This window comes from Xiphophorus maculatus, chromosome 13, assembly GCF_002775205.1.
Source record: "Xiphophorus maculatus strain JP 163 A chromosome 13, X_maculatus-5.0-male, whole genome shotgun sequence".
Lineage (NCBI taxonomy): Eukaryota > Metazoa > Chordata > Actinopteri > Cyprinodontiformes > Poeciliidae > Xiphophorus > Xiphophorus maculatus.
This window is the reverse complement of record NC_036455.1, coordinates 21,498,877-21,517,231: the sequence shown is the minus strand read 5'-3', so window position 1 is coordinate 21,517,231 and position 18,355 is coordinate 21,498,877. Positions and strand designations below refer to the sequence as shown.

General features: G+C 39.5%; 2 protein-coding genes across 9 annotated transcripts in view; both read left to right on the top strand.

Annotated features, from left to right (window-relative positions):
- The window catches only part of ppp1r9a (protein phosphatase 1 regulatory subunit 9A), a 55,944-nt gene extending 44,654 nt beyond the window's left edge, over window positions 1-11,290 (top strand). For 5 of the 8 annotated variants that reach the window (XM_023344821.1, XM_023344823.1, XM_023344824.1 and 2 more), the window contains exons 11-20: window positions 972-1,107; window positions 2,661-2,740; window positions 3,347-3,437; window positions 3,518-3,575; window positions 3,993-4,041; window positions 4,277-4,321; window positions 5,995-6,117; window positions 6,288-6,311; window positions 6,641-6,823; window positions 8,032-11,290. In XM_023344821.1, the coding sequence (XP_023200589.1) occupies window positions 972-1,107; window positions 2,661-2,740; window positions 3,347-3,437; window positions 3,518-3,575; window positions 3,993-4,041; window positions 4,277-4,321; window positions 5,995-6,117; window positions 6,288-6,311; window positions 6,641-6,823; window positions 8,032-8,214 (972 nt within the window). In that variant the 3' untranslated portion in view covers window positions 8,215-11,290. The remainder of the gene's footprint in view (window positions 1-971; window positions 1,108-2,660; window positions 2,741-3,346; window positions 3,438-3,517; window positions 3,576-3,992; window positions 4,042-4,276; window positions 4,322-5,994; window positions 6,118-6,287; window positions 6,312-6,640; window positions 6,824-8,031) is intronic. The other 3 variants (XM_023344826.1, XM_014470141.2, XM_023344825.1) reach the window with 3 other exon arrangements.
- Window positions 11,291-12,385: 1,095 nt separating this feature from the next.
- asb4 (ankyrin repeat and SOCS box containing 4) lies at window positions 12,386-15,481 on the top strand. The gene is made up of 6 exons (XM_005802748.3): window positions 12,386-12,809; window positions 12,988-13,287; window positions 13,371-13,613; window positions 13,713-13,960; window positions 14,153-14,266; window positions 14,375-15,481. Exons 1-6 carry the CDS (start codon window positions 12,500-12,502, stop codon window positions 14,561-14,563), a joined length of 1,404 nt encoding a protein of 467 aa, XP_005802805.2. The 5' UTR covers window positions 12,386-12,499; the 3' UTR covers window positions 14,564-15,481.
- The last annotated feature ends 2,874 nt before the right edge of the window (window positions 15,482-18,355 follow it).

Here is an 18,355-nt window from a genome sequence, read left to right as displayed (position 1 = left end):
AATTTCGATAGAACAAAGCGGTGCGGTATGAAAGTTTGTGTGCATAAATAATTAACAAGCGTTGAGTCTCAGTTCCTTTTCATCGTTACTGTGCGGGTATTAAAAATGTTTTGTGTAAAACTGATGGAAGGTTCTGTATCAATATATCTGATCAGGTTGCCCACCATGCGATTATATCACAGTACTAAATACATAACTACTCCAGCTATTCCTATTATGTGTGTGTTGTTTCCTCTTTTCCTGCCCTTGTTTTCTGTCTTTTTTATTTTCTCCACGGCTGAATGGACAGTCACCCTGAATGCCCCCTGTCATTACTCTGCACACTGAATCCATGCCCCTACTGTCCTGCTGCGGCGCATTGTAAATGATGAATATTGAGGATTAGGCCGAGAACAAAAGCTGTTAATCTGTTCAGTGTTTCTAAGCAGTCTGGGGGGGGAAACAAAGTCTGGAATTTATTTAAATTATTTTCAACTCTTGAGTGTGGAAAAGTCTTTGCGTTTCCAGGCTATTTTTACTCTCCCGCTTTCTAAAAGTTCAGTCCATCCATTCATGTCTGTAGGTCCGTCCATAAAACCATTTTTTTTTCTGTTGGTTTGTCCGTCTATCTGTCCTCACAGCCACCCAACTATTTTTTTCATCTATTTTATCTGTCTGTTTATCCTTCCCTCTTGTGTTTTTTGCACGTTCACCACTTTACAGACATGTCAAAAATATATCCAGAGTGAACTTCTTAGTGAATTCTTGGAAATCTGACTAAAAATAGAAGAACGGGTGAAATGTAGGTCTTGTAATGTGGAATTCTGGAAGAAAAAGGAGTTTAAGATAAAGCGCGAGCTCAGCTTATCCTCTGCAACCAATTTCAAACCAATAAAAACCTGAGTAACGTTTATTTCGGAGCTCTAAGGACGCTGTTTTGACTGGTAAATGCCCGCAGATCACAAACATTGATCGGTGCCTATCTCCTACAGATTGCAGCATTGGAGTCTGAGTTAATGCAGCTGATGAAGCAGAATGGCATCCAGGTCAACAACAACAACAGCAACAGTTCTGAGAGGCTCAGCGCTCAGCAGCACAGCCCGAGCGGAGCTGCAGCTCAACCTAGAGGTCTTTATGGGAGGGCACTGGTTTCCACTACATTTTACTGCTTTTTTCCCCCCCTCTGTGCACCACTTCTGTCTTTGAGTGCACAACGTAAGCATTTCAAGCTACTCCAGTGTTCTCAGAACAGTGTTCTGCTGTGAAGGAGCGATACTTTCTTCCTGTTTTTGTCAGTAGTAATGGGGGATTTTAGAATGTATTTTAGACAGGGATGTCTAAAATAACTTTTAAGTTCCTGCATCCTTAAAATGCAGCTTCAGCGTGAGTTTAACTAGCTTAAAAAAGATATCAAATTTCTGACGAGTCATCTGGAACATGCATAGTTTTATCAATTGTTTGTTAGGATGTGTCTGTGTGTTTGATTTGACAGATTCAGCTACAGGGTTCAGTAAACCTGCTTTTTTTTTTACCCCAACTTATTGTGTTTTCATGTTAGCTAAAGCATTTGGCCAACGTGTTTATTCTCTATTTTGATGTAATTCTGTTCACTATATAACCCTGTCTGAACACCAGGTTTTTGCAATGTAAAAAAACAATATATATAAAAGGATTACTATTGTCTAACTTTTTCCACCTTTTGTACAAACTAATTCATGCTCCTGGCAAATGAAGACTTTAAATTCTTTACGTTAAACCAAGAAGTTTGTCTTTAGCAGAATGAGGCACATTTCTCCACAGATAAGGCCACTCCAAAAAATGTATATTATGTTCAGTTGGGAAAAAAAAAACAGTTGATAAAAGAAAAAGATATTTTACTGAACTAAAATCCTCTTAAATCTCGTAGAAGCATATTTTGATGTGACGACGACACATTTAAACTATTGGCCGCAATTTGTGACTGTAAATTTAAAATAGGCAAGACAGAATATCTGTGATGTCACTTAGTTAGTTGTTTCTCAGTGAAATGGAAAGTGATTTTTTTTTTTCTGTTATCCTGTAACACATGCGCTGTAACTCCAGTGTAGCAACTCGACGTTGGACGTTTTAGCAGACCAGATATCCGCCTTCGGTACTCAGACGGCGCACGGCGGGCATTTGGTGCCGTCCTTATACCAAACGCGAACACACGTCCAACCCCTGACCTAAATCTCACTTTAAAACTTCCCGCCAACCAAAACTACGGTGTAATCCACGTTTAAGCACATCTGTCCGACTTTGTTCTCCTCGAGTCTCTTTAAGCTCCGCTGGCTTTGTTTCAGTGGTTACATCTGTCATAACAGAGTCGGCTCTAAGAAGTGCCACGTCTGATGGTGTTAGAGCGATTGGATCTGAGCCGATACGAACCATGCAGCATTCTGCAGCGTTAAAACAAAGGAGGAATGTGACAAAAAGAAAAAGACGGCCTCTGTTGGCACGTGTGCTAGCACTTAGGGGATCAGTAGACTAAAGAATTATTTGAAACTTTGTTAATAATTCCAATGAAGGTTTTGCGGCTTAACTAAGCTGACATGTTCTTTAGTGACATGAAAGTTTCCCGCTTCAATAATGCATCAACCTGGTGGGCAGAAGCCTTTCATAAGAAAATCACTGTTTTCACTCTGTTTTTGTTGCTACTCTAGAAGTTGACGAAGGATCCCCCCACTCACCCAGCATAAAGACAGGCTGCACCGGAGACGGCATCAGTTTCCAAGAGGGACAGGTTTGGATGAGCAAACGCTGTCATTTGACCTCACCATCGTCGCAAGAGTTTTATCCAGCGGCGCCTAGAGAATTGATCCACCAAATGATCCACTCTCTGCTGAATTGCTGCACGTCTGCGTCTGTTGTCTCTTATTAGAATAATTTCTGTGTATGAATTTGCTGCTTTAATGAAGTGTCTGATGCTGTCGCAGCTTACTGTCCTGCCCAGCGGGATAATAACATCAGCAGTGAGGGTTTTTATTTATTTATTTTTTTCTGGATGCTGGCCACTCATGTGGCTAAAGCTGTCACTTAACTCAACTAGACCAGGAAGGAGTCCAGATTAAGGGAACAAGTGGAGATGAAAACTGGCAGAAACAGAAAAGCAAAGGCGCCTACATAGAGAAAAAAAAAGAGGGGACAAGAAATTGGACATGGGAGGGGGAAAGTATGTCAAGAGACTTCTGTCAGATTACTGTGCAGCCCTAGTTGTTTGGATCAGATGGTGCATATTTACACTTTTCTTTCCATGTGTTTTTTGTACCAACCATCACTATTTTCTCCATTTAGCCTTATTTCATTATTCTTAAGTGACCTACTTCTGTCTTTATTGGTGTATCTTCAGATTTCTGAGGCTCTTGGTAGTCCAGCACGTAGTTGCTTTGGATCGGTTCGCTGCGATTCGAAAGACGGTTCCCCCAGAAAAACACAACATGGTGGGTACATCTGCTGGCATGCTTCTCTTGGGTGTCCCAATATTTGATTTTTCTCTCATTTCAATATACATTTTTTGCAGGTTCTCAGTCAGTTGGAGAGTCAAGCCTGGACGAACACAGACAAGCTCCAGACCCTGGGTAGAACAAACAATAAGACTGCTTCATAATTTTCCTATTATCCTTTATTATCGCAGAAAACAAAAAAATAAATCAGGTTAGTGTTTTTAGGAAAGTCAAAGCAAGCAAAACGTGCAGATGGAAAATCTGGTTCAGGAGAGAGTTGGGGAGAAAAACATCGACCAAGGAGATGTGTTGATCAGCAGCAGAGACCTGAAACTTCATGAGCACTCATATTGAACATATATGGCAACTAAGAAATTAGCAAATAAAAAACAACTGCTGAAAGACAACAGGAAATTAAACAGAAAGCAGATTGAGCAGAGTAAAAACTACAGCTTTTTATGAAGAAATTTATACAAACCCTGAGGCGATTTGCATTGTGGCAGCTGTTTAATATTTCTGTAATTCCATCTAGTATTGTTGTTTCTCTTCCAGTTCCACAGAACCGTCAGCAGATGGCAGTGTGCCGAAACCAAAGGATAAGGTAAATGAGCTTTCCTCTGTGCTACGGAAACGATGAATCGCTTTCAAGCAGCCGTGCAAAAAGGACATTACAAAACTATTTTTATTTGTGATATTAATTTAAGAGAGGCCTCTTTAGTTTTTCTAAAACTACCATAATCTATATTTGTAAGCTAAAATTACAGCAGCTCTGCACACGTTTGGTGAAAAATCTTTTTATTTTTGCACTAATGCACTGTTTTATGTCTGTTAAACAGGGCTCACTTACATGGCCCCAGTTCTTCTCCTACTCATATTATGTGGTATTGTATAGGATCATGATTTGTTATTTATATCCCTATCCACTTAAAACGGGAATAAGATGTTTCTCTGTGGGGTAAATCAGAGACGAATCATTGCATAACCTTAAACGAATCATTATCTACAAACGGAATCAGTTATTAACTCTTTGATTTTGCTCATTGTATTTTTATTTCATTTTTTTGCATGTGGGACTTTGCAACAAAACGATTTCTATCGGATCTGAATAATATAATATTAATGAAGGAGATTACGTTTTTGATCCTGAACAACCGCTGTCCTTTTCTCTCTCTTTCTGTCTCTCTGAGGACGAGCTCATCTGAAGATGAGTGTAAATCAGAAGATAAATCAAAGCAGAACTTATGTGCACATGAGAAGCTTTTAGGTGAAGATTTAACTTTCAGAGCTGAGAGTCTTAGCCCGGGAGATTAGTCTGACTTTTAGCTCAAACACCGCCAGGGCTCAAATAATCCTTCTAAGCTGCTGAAGACAAAATCATTTTATTACATTTGATCATGACAGACTTTGAAATCTGCTCTCAGTTCAGGAGTAATATCAATCCCAGGTTTGAACAAAACCATTAAAATGTTCAGGCTTTGTCTGATGATATGATGATGTGTCATTTTTCTTTATAATAGTTTGCTTTCTCTCCTAAAAACCCCCAACATATATTCATATTTATTTTCAGGGCCTTGCGAATACCCATAGTTCTTGAGCTTTTCCACATTTTGTAATAGTCAGGTGGCAAACTTGATATTGTTTAAATAAATTGTGTGCTATAGATGTACACAAAATAATGCTAAACTAGGAATTGGAATGAAAATAAGAACTGGTTCACATTTTTTGTGTGTGGATGTTATACATACACTTTTTGAGGCGTGTCTCTGTCAGCTTTGCAGCTCTGGAGACTGAATGTTCTGTCAATTCTTTAAAAAAAGAAGAAAAGTTCAACCTGCGTCAGGTAGGATAAAGAAAGTCTGTAAACAGTCTTGCCACACATTTTCAGTTGGATTTAGGTCTAGACTTTGACTGGGCCATTCAATCGGGATCATTTTTCTGCAGGAAGGCAAACCTTGTTTCCTTTCCAGCCTCTCACAGCCATCAGCTTGTATTTGTAATGCATATGGTTAAAAATCCCTACATACATAAACTATTCAACGACAATGAAATAGAATATTTAGAAGCATAAACAAACAAAGAAGTTATTTTTCTTCTCCTTTGCAATGATGCCATATTTTGTGATGGTCTATAAAGCAAAATAAAATATACTTTGTGGTTTATTTGCAGTTGTGATGTGACCAACTGTTCAAAAGTTCAATGGGATGTGAATATTTTAGCAGAGCACTGTGGCGACACATGCAACAATCTGAATTTATTTGTACTTTCAGTTCATTTAAGAACCTTTCATCAGAAGACAATTGTATATCACCTGATATGCAGTTATTGCACTGATTTACTCGCTCCTCATTTCCTCTCTTTACTTAAGAAATACACCCAGCTGCTCACCCTTGATTTGACTATCCACTCACTAATGATACATTGAGTTACTTTACACCAATAGCACTGCACCGAACCATCAGTAAAGCTAAAGTACTCCAGTTAATCAGCTAAATTCTGTCTCAAAGCCAGTTGGCTCCCATTGCAAAACTCACTAAGTGCAATTCTGACTATACAGGCGCCAACCGTTGGCGACGACCTGAGCGCCAGCAGCAGCAGCAGCTCGGTGGAGATCAGTGGTCTGCTCAGCGCCACCAGGGTGTCGGGGCGCTCACACACCCCAGTGCTGTCCTCGGAAGAGGTAAAAAAAAAATACGCTAGGAAAATACTCTCTTCCTCTTAGGAGGAAGATTGTGATTGTGTTTTTTTTTTAGATATTCTACTGTTTTTGCAGTTTAAGCTAACTCGTTTCTGCTCTGTTAACAATACGAGTCATCTTTTCTTTTTTTTTTTTTCTGCTGCAATGTTCAGAGTCTGGATATGATAAATGATGAGGTGAGACTAAAGCTGCCGGCCTGTAGAGCTCATGTGTGTATTGTGTCCATATTGTGCTTGAACTACTTTTTTTGTGCGTGCGTGTTGTGTTTTGTGTTTTGCTGTCGTCGGAAAACGAGGACCGTTTATGCATGTTTCTGACAGATTTCCACTTTAAAGAAATCTTATACTTGAAAAATCCATTGTTTCACAGAGCATGACAACAATTAGTCAGTCAGTTCACTGTTAATTTAACTGCTGCTTACTTCATCTGGACTCATTTTGAAACCCATTTTGGTAAATGTATTTTTTTGCACCTAATGTGCTTCTATATCGTGTGAAATGTTAAGATTTTAGATGAAGCGCAGCCTTTGAAGCAGCACCAGTGGCAGAGCCGCAGCATTACGGACTGGACCTCGCAGCAAGTGGCGCGCTGGCTCACAGGCCTCAATTTAGAACACCATATCCCAGAATTCACTGCCAAAAACGTAGACGGGGAGCAGCTGCTGCAGCTGGATAGTGCTGAACTCAAGGTGACTTTGTGTTTCTGGCCTAAAAGAAAATGTTGACAGGAAATGTAAATGCATCAGTAGTATGAGAATAATAAAATATCAAATGAGTTCATGTCCATTTCAGTCCCAAAGCTGTTTTATTCCAGAAAGAAGTTTACATGCACTCATTATGGGTAGGATTATTATTCAGGTTTGGTGCATTTATTGTAAATTTGTCTAATAGGGACAAGGGTCAACATGACACACATGAAGCCTGACAAATATTTTGGTCAATATGTAACACATTCCAAGGCAGATAATTGTATCCATCAATAAACTTTTGGCATATTTCTGGAGGAATTGATATTTGTCACCAAACTATCTGTAATGTATGTTTGGCATAATTTTTCTGTTGGAGAAAAATGTTGGAGTGTGTTCAAATATAGCCTCTGATTTGAATTCAAATGGAAGAAGTTGGGGAATCTGTGTCATATTCGTATCTGGAATTTTAGTGTCATTTCTGTTTATGTTTTGATCATTTCATTATTTCCATATTTTTTTGTCATTTAGTAGTTTATTCCTTGTGCGCGTTAATTTATTCTTATTGTTTATGCTTTGGATTTATTTCCGTAGAATGGCACCTCTTTGTTTACTGTTCATATTAGTTTCAGGTTTTCCCCTAATGTTCCTCCTTCCCCAGCTGCATCCACTCACCTGTCATTAGCTCTTTTGTTCCCTTTTATCATTTCCACCTCTCTATATTTAAGCTCCTCTCCCCTATTTGAAGACACATTTGAATTTTTCGACTTAACTTTCTTCTTCTTTTTTTTTTTTTTAAATTGATGAACAATGCTAAAACGTTTCTGGAACAGTCTCTCCAAAGCCCCAAAATTAACACTAATAAAAATTTATAAACCATGCATAAATGTTGGGTCCATGCCTGGAAACCAACCAGTTTAAATAAGCTCTACTAATTCTCTCCAGAGCAGTAACAAAGTTATGCCCAAACTTTATTGATGCCACATTTCTTTCGATCGCTGTGCTCTAATAAATAGTTTATGGTGGACAATATATTTATACCCATGTTGGGTGCCTGGAAGCTTCTCAGTACTTATAAACAGGACTTCTCCACAAACAAAATTAAAAAAAAAATAACATTTTGATTAAGCTGTATTAAAAGAACTGACAATCTCAGGCTAAAACAAAATAAAACAATGTGTTTTTTTTGTTTTGTCTTGGGTTTTTTTTAGACTCTTGGTGTGACTTCTTCCCAGGACCGCTCCCTGATCAAGAAAAAGATCAAAGACCTCAAAGTTCTGATGGAGAAGGCCCGGCGCAACCAGGAGAAAGTGGAGAAACAACGCGAGAAGAAACGGAAGAAAGAGCTGGAGCAGCAGCAGAAAGATGCATGCAAAGAAACCTCCACGGAGTGAAAAGAACCCGACCTCCTGTTGTTGAACTGTAGCGCCACACGGAGTAGCATCTCGCGGAGCAGAAGGTCAGCAGGTCCCTCGTAGAAACCCAGCGGGACGCCTGCTCTGTAGTTCTCAAAGTTGGAGCTCCACAGCTGACCGTCAGAAGGGGCTGAGTGACCTATTCCCCTGGCATACCAAAACTAAAACTAGCTTTTGGTTGGTGGAATCCTGTCCGTCATTTTCCCAGTTTTCTCTCCCTTACCCCCTGTCCATCCTGTAATTTTACCCTTTTTGACGAGTTATTAAGTTCTATTTATTTTGCTGTTTATAGCTGTAAATTGGGTTTTATTTATTCATATCCAGAGTCAATCTGTGATGAAGTTCATCTCATCTTCCTCCCATATCATCATAGACAAAACACATGTTCATGTACAGTGATAAACACAAATACAGATACGTCTAACGTGCCATTTTAATAGACTTGTGAAAACCTAAATGAGCAGAATCTACTGTTTTTGTGAAGCAGGTCAGGTCTGCGAGGTAGATTTTAAAAGGACATCCCTCATCTCCCCCCACTGGGTGTCTCCATGACTCTTATTTCTTCCACCCAAGGAACCAGAACAGAGAGAGAAGAAGATCTGTTGGAGAACACTGGAAGTGCAAACACTGAAAATGTTGACTTTATACATCAAAAAGCAGCTTGACTGATAAAAGACGTACTGTATTCACCGGGCTGGGTTTGTAAGTGATTTTCAGGTACTGTGCAAGCAGTGAATTTGTAACCTAATCTAATCCTCAAGAAGCTCATTTACTGAAACGTCCTACTCATATGCATAATGTTGCTCCGACTCCACTAATATCCTGCTTTTGACCTCGTTTTGTAAGTCGGTAATAAAGTTAAACCCCGCTGCTGCCTTTAGACATGCTAGAGTAGTTGAATACTTCCTGAGCTCTACCTGCTTCTGTGTGCGTGTCGAAACAAATGCTAAGCTAATTCTCTTATATTCTTTCTTGTTGTTCTTTTTGATAATTCACATGCAAACATCATGCCTGACGCTGTAATGTTACACTGGAAATCCACATTGATTAGAGATGTACCGATTAGACTTGTTGGCCAATTTCAGATGTCCAGTTTTTCTAAAGCTTGATCAAGCAATGCCAAATTTAGCTGTATTCAAATCTGAAAATGTAACAGCATTTTAAAATGTTTGATAAAGCTTCGATAATGTTAGTCACCATAAGAGCTGTTCTATTATTTTAAAACAGAAATAAAATGGTTACAAAGTTCATGTTTTATGCCATAGTTAGCATCAGGATTAACACAGCTAGCATGTGTCATATTACAAAAAAACTGTGAGATTTACACACACACACACATGCACACACACCCCCACACACAAACACTCATTAACAAAACATCTCCTAATTCAGAATATTTAATAACATAGAGTGAAAGCTGAATTGGATAACATAAAGCAGCTTTGCAGTACATTTACCCTTCCTGTTACATGCTGAAAGTTTTGCCCTCTCTCATTCTCTTGCAGCATGAGCAAATTCTAGATATGCCAGGACCTGCTGTAAAAGAAAAACTGATTCCTGCAGGATCTAAAATAATCTACATTTAGCTAGATTTGACTTGAATCTACATATTTCAGTGGTTGACTAAACTCACCACTAAGTTTGAAACTAACAGTAAGTAAATTATTGATGTCTAAGGACTGTAGCTACATGTCAGAGCTAAAAACATCAACTTTAGTTGCTAAAGTTCTATTTAATTTAGCTTTTTTTTTCCAATAAATTAAATATAAGCTTTTAGGTAAGTATGTTAATGACTTACGTGAAGTTTTCTTTGTACAAGTCAATGTATAATGGTCTTAAAACGATCCTACAAGTATGTTGTTGTTATCACAACCTGGTAACAAGGTAACACAAGATACTGTGAATTTCCCAATTGGAAAAAAGATCGGATTTTTGAGTTGGTTGGAAATTCCTTGTGACTAATTAAGTTCTGATTCCGGTCGCTAGCCGATCTCTCGGTGCATCTCTATCAACAATGTCTTATCCAATTCTGTATTTGATTCAGCTGAAACCATAACCAATACTTGTTAGGTTGCTTCAGAGTTATTTAAAATGCTATTTAAGATTATGAAAAGTATGTTTCTTGTTTCCAAAGGAGCATTTTGTAGGATTTGCGCCACATGATTGGAGTAAGCCCGTTCTGTTCAAGAAGCCTTATTGACTTGCTGCTAACAGATTAGGAACAGGCATTGTCGCAGCATCATCAGTCACTATTATTTATCTATTCATATATTTTACTAAGTATATATCTGTTGTTTTCTTAACTTATAAATATAAAGAGTTTTATTAACAGCTAATAATGATTTATCCAGAATTGTACGAATATACCCTTTTTCCAAATCATGTATGAATCCTCCCATTAAAACTCAAACGGAAAATGAGAAGTTCATCCAAAGAGAGAAGGATACACAGTAGTAATTTCCTGTTGTGCTTGTGGTTTTCCTCTCTTGCAACCAGAATGCTGCTCCAGCGCTACTGCTAACGAATAATTCCTACAAAATATTTTGTAACCCTCTGTGAATACACAGCAAACTGGACTCCTTTGACTCATTTCTTTTGTATGTACAGTTAAACACTAAAAGCAATATGGTGTAAGGATCCTGCAGAAGCCTCGTTTTATATTGTGTCAGTGTGTTTGCACAGTTCGTCAGAAGCTTGAGGAGACCCCGAGCCACCAGCGGGACTCCGCGGTGCATCTTCTCTGATGTCTTTGATTGACCTTGCCCGGACTGACTCATCCCATGTATGGATGAGACACCGGTGTTCCTGGCAGGCCAAAGAAATGCAGATGGTTCAAGTATTGATCTGGAAGTGTTTGTCTTTTTATGTGCATTGAGAGTGAAAGAACGTTGCCATTGACAGTAAGTCCTGCTTTTACCCTTACAAAGCTGCCCCACTTTGTCTTTGCCTTGCTCCTTTGGTTGTTTTTTTTTTTTGTTTTTTTTTGCATTCAGCAGAGTTTGAAAGGGTAGCAACCTGTCACGCTAAATAAAATGTGCGGTCATTGTCCACAGTTTGCCTTGGTTATTTCTTTGTTCCTCTTTAATTATTTTGATTTTCTTTGGACATAAACAGGTTTATTTATCATAAATAACCTACCTATCAGTTTTTTTACCTGTTGCAGTTTAAAAAAAAAAACCTCTGCACATTTAAATTTGATGATAGGGCAGAAAATACATGTCACAAACAGAGATGTATAAAATATTAATGGATGACGCAAAGACTTGGTGTGACCACAAGATGCGATTAATTACAGCAGTGCTCTAACAGGGAGCTCTGGATATGTTTTGTTTACCAGAGCTCCCTGCTCAGATAAACAGAGCTGGGAGATTTGTATTTCACAGTACACCTTTTTTCTACCTTTACTAATTTTTCTAACTGCAGACATGGGAAATTTTAGTCATTTTCTTGAGGCTTTTTTTTTTTTTTTGTGACCTTTTATCCGTGTGTCCTGTCATCTTTCACAATTTGAACATTTGCCTTCTGTGTCACGTTACATTAATATCCTAATGAAACAGGAAATCATAGATAACTTGGTAAAGGCTTCTGGACACTGATCAATTTGAAAAAGAAATAAAGTATAACAAACAAAACAACAACAGAAGCTACTTTTTTTTTTGCAGGAATATTTGGGGGTGCAAATAACTGTCGCCTTCTGCTGTGTTTTTTATTTGATTTTTCTGCTGTTTTTGTTTTTTCAGAACTTTTTCTTTTGATTGAATAAATGTACTAAAAACACATTGTTATATAAAGTGTGAGAACATTTCAAAACATTTTGTTTTCAAGATATTTCCAGATCTATAGCTAGAGGGTGCTGTTTGGGTGTCAGATAGAAACAAACTGCCGAGTTTTCTTTGCTAAATTATTGATGTGCAAGTTTGGTGCCTTTTGATTCTTGAAATACTTTTAGCAGATAAGATGTCCCCAGAAAATAATCTGGTTAAAGTAAAATAAAAATAAAAATCATCAAAGTTCCCCAGAGCCTTTAACATACTCAGAAAGGTGGTTATTTATACCATGTGACCTTCCACTGAATGACAAGACATCTCAGCCGAACAGCTGTTCTACGGTGAGCAGGCACCGACCTCTATGCTTTCTATTTACGTCTCACTTCAGGAGTCACTATTTTCTCCCTCGTGACGACACGCTGCTGCCGCTCGCTTCCCGTCTTCTTCGACTGCATTTCCCTCCTCCTTCCCAAAACAACTCCCATGGCTAGGTTCTAATGGTTGACATGCTTCTTGATTCCCTTATCGCTACTGTCTGTATGATCATATCCAACCTCATACATGCTTTGTGGATAATAATAGACCCCGAGGAGGTCTTGGGAGGACAGAGTGACTTTCTGCAGGATTGCATGGAGGAATTGAGCCCCAGGCAACTGGCAGTCAAAGAGCTAAAAGAGAAGTTCCTGAAGGCCCTGCAGGAAAACAATGCTGAGGAAGTCCTGCAGATTTTGAACACTGGCAAGCTTGATATTGACACAGTGCTGGAGGTGGAAGATCCCAGTATGTTATTGGCCTCTTATAAACAGGGTAAGTAAAAATGACATTTTCCTTATTTCCCTCCATAATGATAGTAATGTATTAGTTTAACCACTAGGTGGTGCTAAACGCCCACAAACATTAAATCACTGAAGTAAATATAGTAACTAAAATTTTAAATGAGCTTTTTTAATAACTCAAAAAAGCTCTATTGATTTTTTTTTTCCAGGATACTGGTTGCCAGGCTACAAGCTGGAGAAATCCTGGGCGATGGGTATCCACGTGTGTGTGATGTACAACGCCGTGGAAACAGCGCTGGTCCTCCTCCAGAAAGGTGCGGCCATCAACAGTATGCCCAATGGGAAGATGCCCCTGCATGTGGCCTGCGAGGTCTCCAACAGCGACTGTGTGGCCCTGCTCTTGGCTTACGGGGCAAAGGTCAACAGCCTGTCTCTGAGCGGTCACACTCCTTTGCACTACTGCATCACCAGGGAGTCTGTGGAGTGTGCCAGGCAGCTCATCCTCAAAGGTAGAACTGCGAGGGTGCATGCGTGTGAACTGGCCTAGGAGTAAATGAAAATGTTCATTCACTGATAAGCGTTGCTTACGAAGGTGCAAAGGTCAGCACAGCCAGCCACAACAACGAGGAGGACACACCTTTGCACACAGCCGCCAGATTTGGGGTTCCAGAGCTGGTGGCGTTGCTTCTGACCCACAGGGCCTCCGTGAACACCCTCAATGCTCTCCAGGAGACCCCCTTAATGACTGCAGCCTTTTGGGCTTTGGACTCCAAGGAGCAAGTCTACAGTCAAGATCATCATTTCGTTTGTCGCCTTCTGCTGGACCACCAAGCGGGTGAGGGGTTCTGGATCCACTTCAAGGCTGTAATGTGTGAAAAGCTTTTTTTTTTTCTTCCCTTTTCTTCTTATTAAAAACATTATCTTTCTGTTGCAGATCCCAACCTGAAGGAAGGGGATAATAAAACAGCTCTCCACATGGCAGCCTGGAACTGCGATCACGTCCTGATGCAGATGCTGCTGGAGGCCGGAGCGGATGTTCGAGCCATGGACATCAATGGATGTGCTCCCATTCAATACGTCCTCAAAGTGACAGGAGTCAGGCCTACGGCCATTCCTGAGGTCTGCTTTCAGCTTCTGCTGAACTATAACGCAGCGCGGATCTATCCTCCGCAGTTCCACAAGGTACCAAAGTGTGCAGCATTCATGTCCCTTTCATTTTTATGTTTTATGATTTTATGTCAACAAGTTGTGAAGTTGAAAGGAGGGAATACATGTTTTTCACACCGTTCACAAAAAAGAGACGGGTTGAAGTTCGAATGACAAAGTGTGAAAATACATTTTAAGGCAATGGATGATGGGTAATGTTTTTGACAGGTACTGGAGTCCTGCTATGACTACCCCCAAGTTGTAGAAATTCTGGTGAACTCCTATGAACATTTAAAACCTACAAGAAAGTGGAGAGGAGCTATTCCCGACGACTGCTATGAGGTAGACCAGTCTTTCTTTGGTTCACTGAGACTGGAGAAGCCACATATGCAGCCTCTTTCTTAAATGTCACAAGCGATTCTTTGACTTTGGGTTTCTTTGTTTTGGCAGCGACATAAAGGCTTCTATGACTCGATGTTTGCTGTTTGCACCAACACGCCACGCAGCCTGCTTCATCTCACCAGATGTGCCATCAGAGCCAGTCTGAGAGGGTTTTGTCAGCAAGGAGTTGATCAGTTACCTCTGCCATCGACTATGAAAAAATATTTATTGTTAGAACCTGAGGGCATACTTTACTGATGAAGTGACTTTTTATCATATTTAGCTATGTTGCTGGGACAATGATTTTAGTGAAAGAAGGTTTAAATCAGATAATGTTTCTGTCTGTATTTATAGATGTAATGACCAATGAGGAAATCAATCCCCGTTCTTCCATTCTTTCACCTCCCTGCTTTAAAGGGCCTGTTTTAGTTTTGCCTGTACTCATTTTCAGTTATTTCGTTTCCACACTTATTTCTCAGCAATGTTGACCAATGTGGCTCCATGCTGAAAGTGCTGCAACACGCTGAAGAGGATCCAGCGCTACCTAGCAACTGGCTAGGCCCAATGCTCGCTCTCAAACTCATGATATTCTTATTTCAGAACAACACTCTTGACTGATCACTTCACAATAAGTGTTTGTTTTTCCACTGGGCTGCATGCAGCCAGGGACCCAGGCCTGTTTTTGTTCCCAGCTTTCTCACCAACAAAAAGTTCATCTGTTCAACCTCCCTCTTCAAGACATGTTCCAGTTACCTACACCTAAAATTGTTCCATGTTAGACATATTTTAATATCAGATAAAGATAAGGCAAGTAAACACAATGATGATTTTGTTGATTAAAGAAAAAAAAAACTATTCAAATCAGCTGGATCCTATGTAAAAGTAGAATTTCTGGCCTTGGTTAAATTACTAACTTTGATTGACTGAACTTTGTTTAGTTTAATTAACACCCAGGTCCGGTTACTGCTTTACCAGTAACATCGAGAAACCACTTCCATAGATCCCGTCAGACAACATGCAGAAAGCTAAACAATCTCAACAATTCTATATGACCAAAAGCCCACAGCACCATGGATCATACTTAGCGTAAACAGGTAAAAAACAATTTTTTATCTCTTAAAAGTTTGGTTTACGGGCGTGCCGTGGTGGCGTAGGGGTTAGTGCGACCCACATTTGGAGGCCTCAAGTCCTCGACGCAGTTGTCGTGGGTTCGACTCCCGGACCCGGTGACGTTTACCGCATGTCTTCCCTCCTCTCCTTCCCCCTTTCCTGTCAGCCTACTTCGTAAAAAGGGACTCTAGAGCCCACAAAAAAGACCCCCTGGAGGGGTGTAAAAAAAAAAAAAAAGTTTGGTTTACAATTATCAAACAACAGATATACAGCTGATTTTGTTTTTACAGTTTAGTTTCTGTAGGTTTGTTCTTACATGGCCTGGGGAAACAGAGCTGAAGCACATCAGAGAGGGATGGGGAGAAGTTTGTGAGCTGTGTATGTTTGTTTCAAACAAAAAACAAAAACAGTTTAACTCCATATTACATTCCTCTATAGCCTACTTAAAAAAAAACATCATTGGCCTTCACCCACTCTAGTCGACTCACCTCTGTGCATGCAGCACAGATAAAACAGGTTTGAACCAGTTTTATCCTGCTAAAAATCTGGTATATTTAGATAAGTCACACAAAAAAAACTCACTATTCTAACCACCTAATATTTTATCTTGCTTTTCCAAAGCTAATCGGAGTATTTATCAGAAATACATAAGTATTTCTTGTTGCATGGATGAACCAAACACTGCTTTGCGTAAGTCGTTTATCACCAACAAGGTTTATACTGTTGAGGACCTTCTACCCGATCATAGGTCACGCCTGATAGGCGAGTCTCTGACTTCTATTTTAAACCTTAATCCGGCGCTGATGTGTTTGTGCATCAAAGAACCAACACAGGCAGAAACTTTGACAACTTTGCAGGCTTGGAAGCGCAACTCTTTTGGTTTTGCTATCAGGACAGCCTGGGAGCAAACATGTCTCAGCCTATTAAGCAAATACATTACAGAGTCAATACGAAAATGTCATGAACTCACATGCTCTCTTCCTGTATGTGAATCAGCTGCAGCTTGTAACAGTGTAGCACAAATGTTAACGGTATAAAATTATGTAACATTAAATTTGCGGAAAAGAACTTGGTCTCCAAGCTCATAACAAAGCAGAGATCCAAAAGAAAAGTCTCTTGTAGTTCTCTGTGTGTGTCAGATCAGAGAACATTGTCTGCATGACTAAAGTGTCAGACTTAAAATAAACCAATGACTGCCAAGCCACATACAGACACTCCTTCTAAAACATGATAAGGGGAAAATTGAGTCATTCAGTTGCAGACAGAAGCTTAGGATAGAAAGATTATACAACAGTTTCAATTAACGCTCAAAAGAAAAAAATAAATAGGTTTGAATTTATTAATTTATTGAAGATTTTAATGGCTAATCTGACCCATTCTCAGAGAAACAATCCAGGCTAAAACAATCTTCGTGTAAACGGTAGTGGAAAACTGGTGTCACGTAAATTGAGGGTCATTGGCTTGGAGAAAATTGTCACCTTCAAAAAATGCTGCAAATTGCGGCTACCCTCATGGATAAGCAGAGAAAGATTTCATGGTCAGACGGGATAAAGAACAAGTTATACGTGGAGAAGCCACACATAGACACTCACACAGTTATTTGTGGAGAAGTGTGTTTTGAGGTGTAACAGTGTAGCAACTGTCAAGCATGGTGGTGGGAGCATCATGGTGAGGGTTTGGGATTTTTTGTTTGTTTGTTTTTGCTGCCAGAACAACTGACGCATTGTACAAAGCAGAATTATGAAGAAGAGGACTTCCTGTTAAATTCTTCAGCAGTATTGTAATCCAAAATGCACATTTAGAATCTGGAATCGTCCTTACCTCAAGTCTGAAAAAAATTATCCAGCTGTTGGTCGACGCGATTGGGGCGTCTACTTCATTTTTCTGGGTCCGTTCCATAAACAAAACAAACGTCCCCTCTCAACTGATTTACACGGATTACTGATTTGGCAATTCATGTAAATCAAATTACAAATTACTGATTTGGTCAAATATTCCATTGGAACTGAGCGAGACGCTCCCTGAAATTGTCAAAGTGAAACTTTCCTTTAACCAGACTTAAGAGGGAGTGTTAGTATAGATTAAAATCTTTGCGTATTTCATTCAACCTTGTGTGTGGATATGCAAAACAACAGACAAAAAAATGTTTTAAACCAATTCTTTTGTTCTTTAAATTGTATCATCTTTTCACACCAGAGTGTATTCAAACATCTGAATCTATCTGTTGAAGATGCGTAACAAAGAGATTTATGGTCACCTTCCAGCTGAAAGCTCCTTTATTTGCACATCTTCCAATGATCCAGTTTTAGTAGTGCAGTGATATGCATTGAGAATGCTAAAAACAGAGACGAACAAACAAAAAAGGTGACAAAACCACAACACAGTATCACCATGCACGCTAATGAAACTGTCTGACAGAGCTGAACAGTGTGTTCCCAGCGCCTACTGGCAGCCGGCCATCAAAAGCCACTGGACTGTGTCTGCTATGGCGACGGACAACCCGACCAAAGTTTCCAAAAACAAGAGAGAAGAGGAGGAGGAGGAGGGAGACAACAGTTTAGCAGAATCATTACAGAGGCAGACAGAGCTGTTTACACACCAGAAACATTTTTATTGCTGAATTTTGTATTTTTATTTTCAAGTGACAACAGAGTTGTAGTTTCATGCAAACCCTACGGAGGTTACACGGCAGTGTGATGACCGGTGGCGGCAAAGTTTAAAAAATGAAAACTATTTTGAAAGCTGCAAAAATAACAATTTAACAAAATGGCATAATGGGAGGTAAAATGAGTTGTATTTTTTTACTCCAGTCACTGGTCCGTTTTGTGTCGAATCACACACTGAGCTTTGTGGCAACGCTTGGCCTTTCAGTCATTCTTGTAAAAGCTGAATATTAAACAACCAATATAGTAATACTAGACGCTTTAAACAAAATGTAGT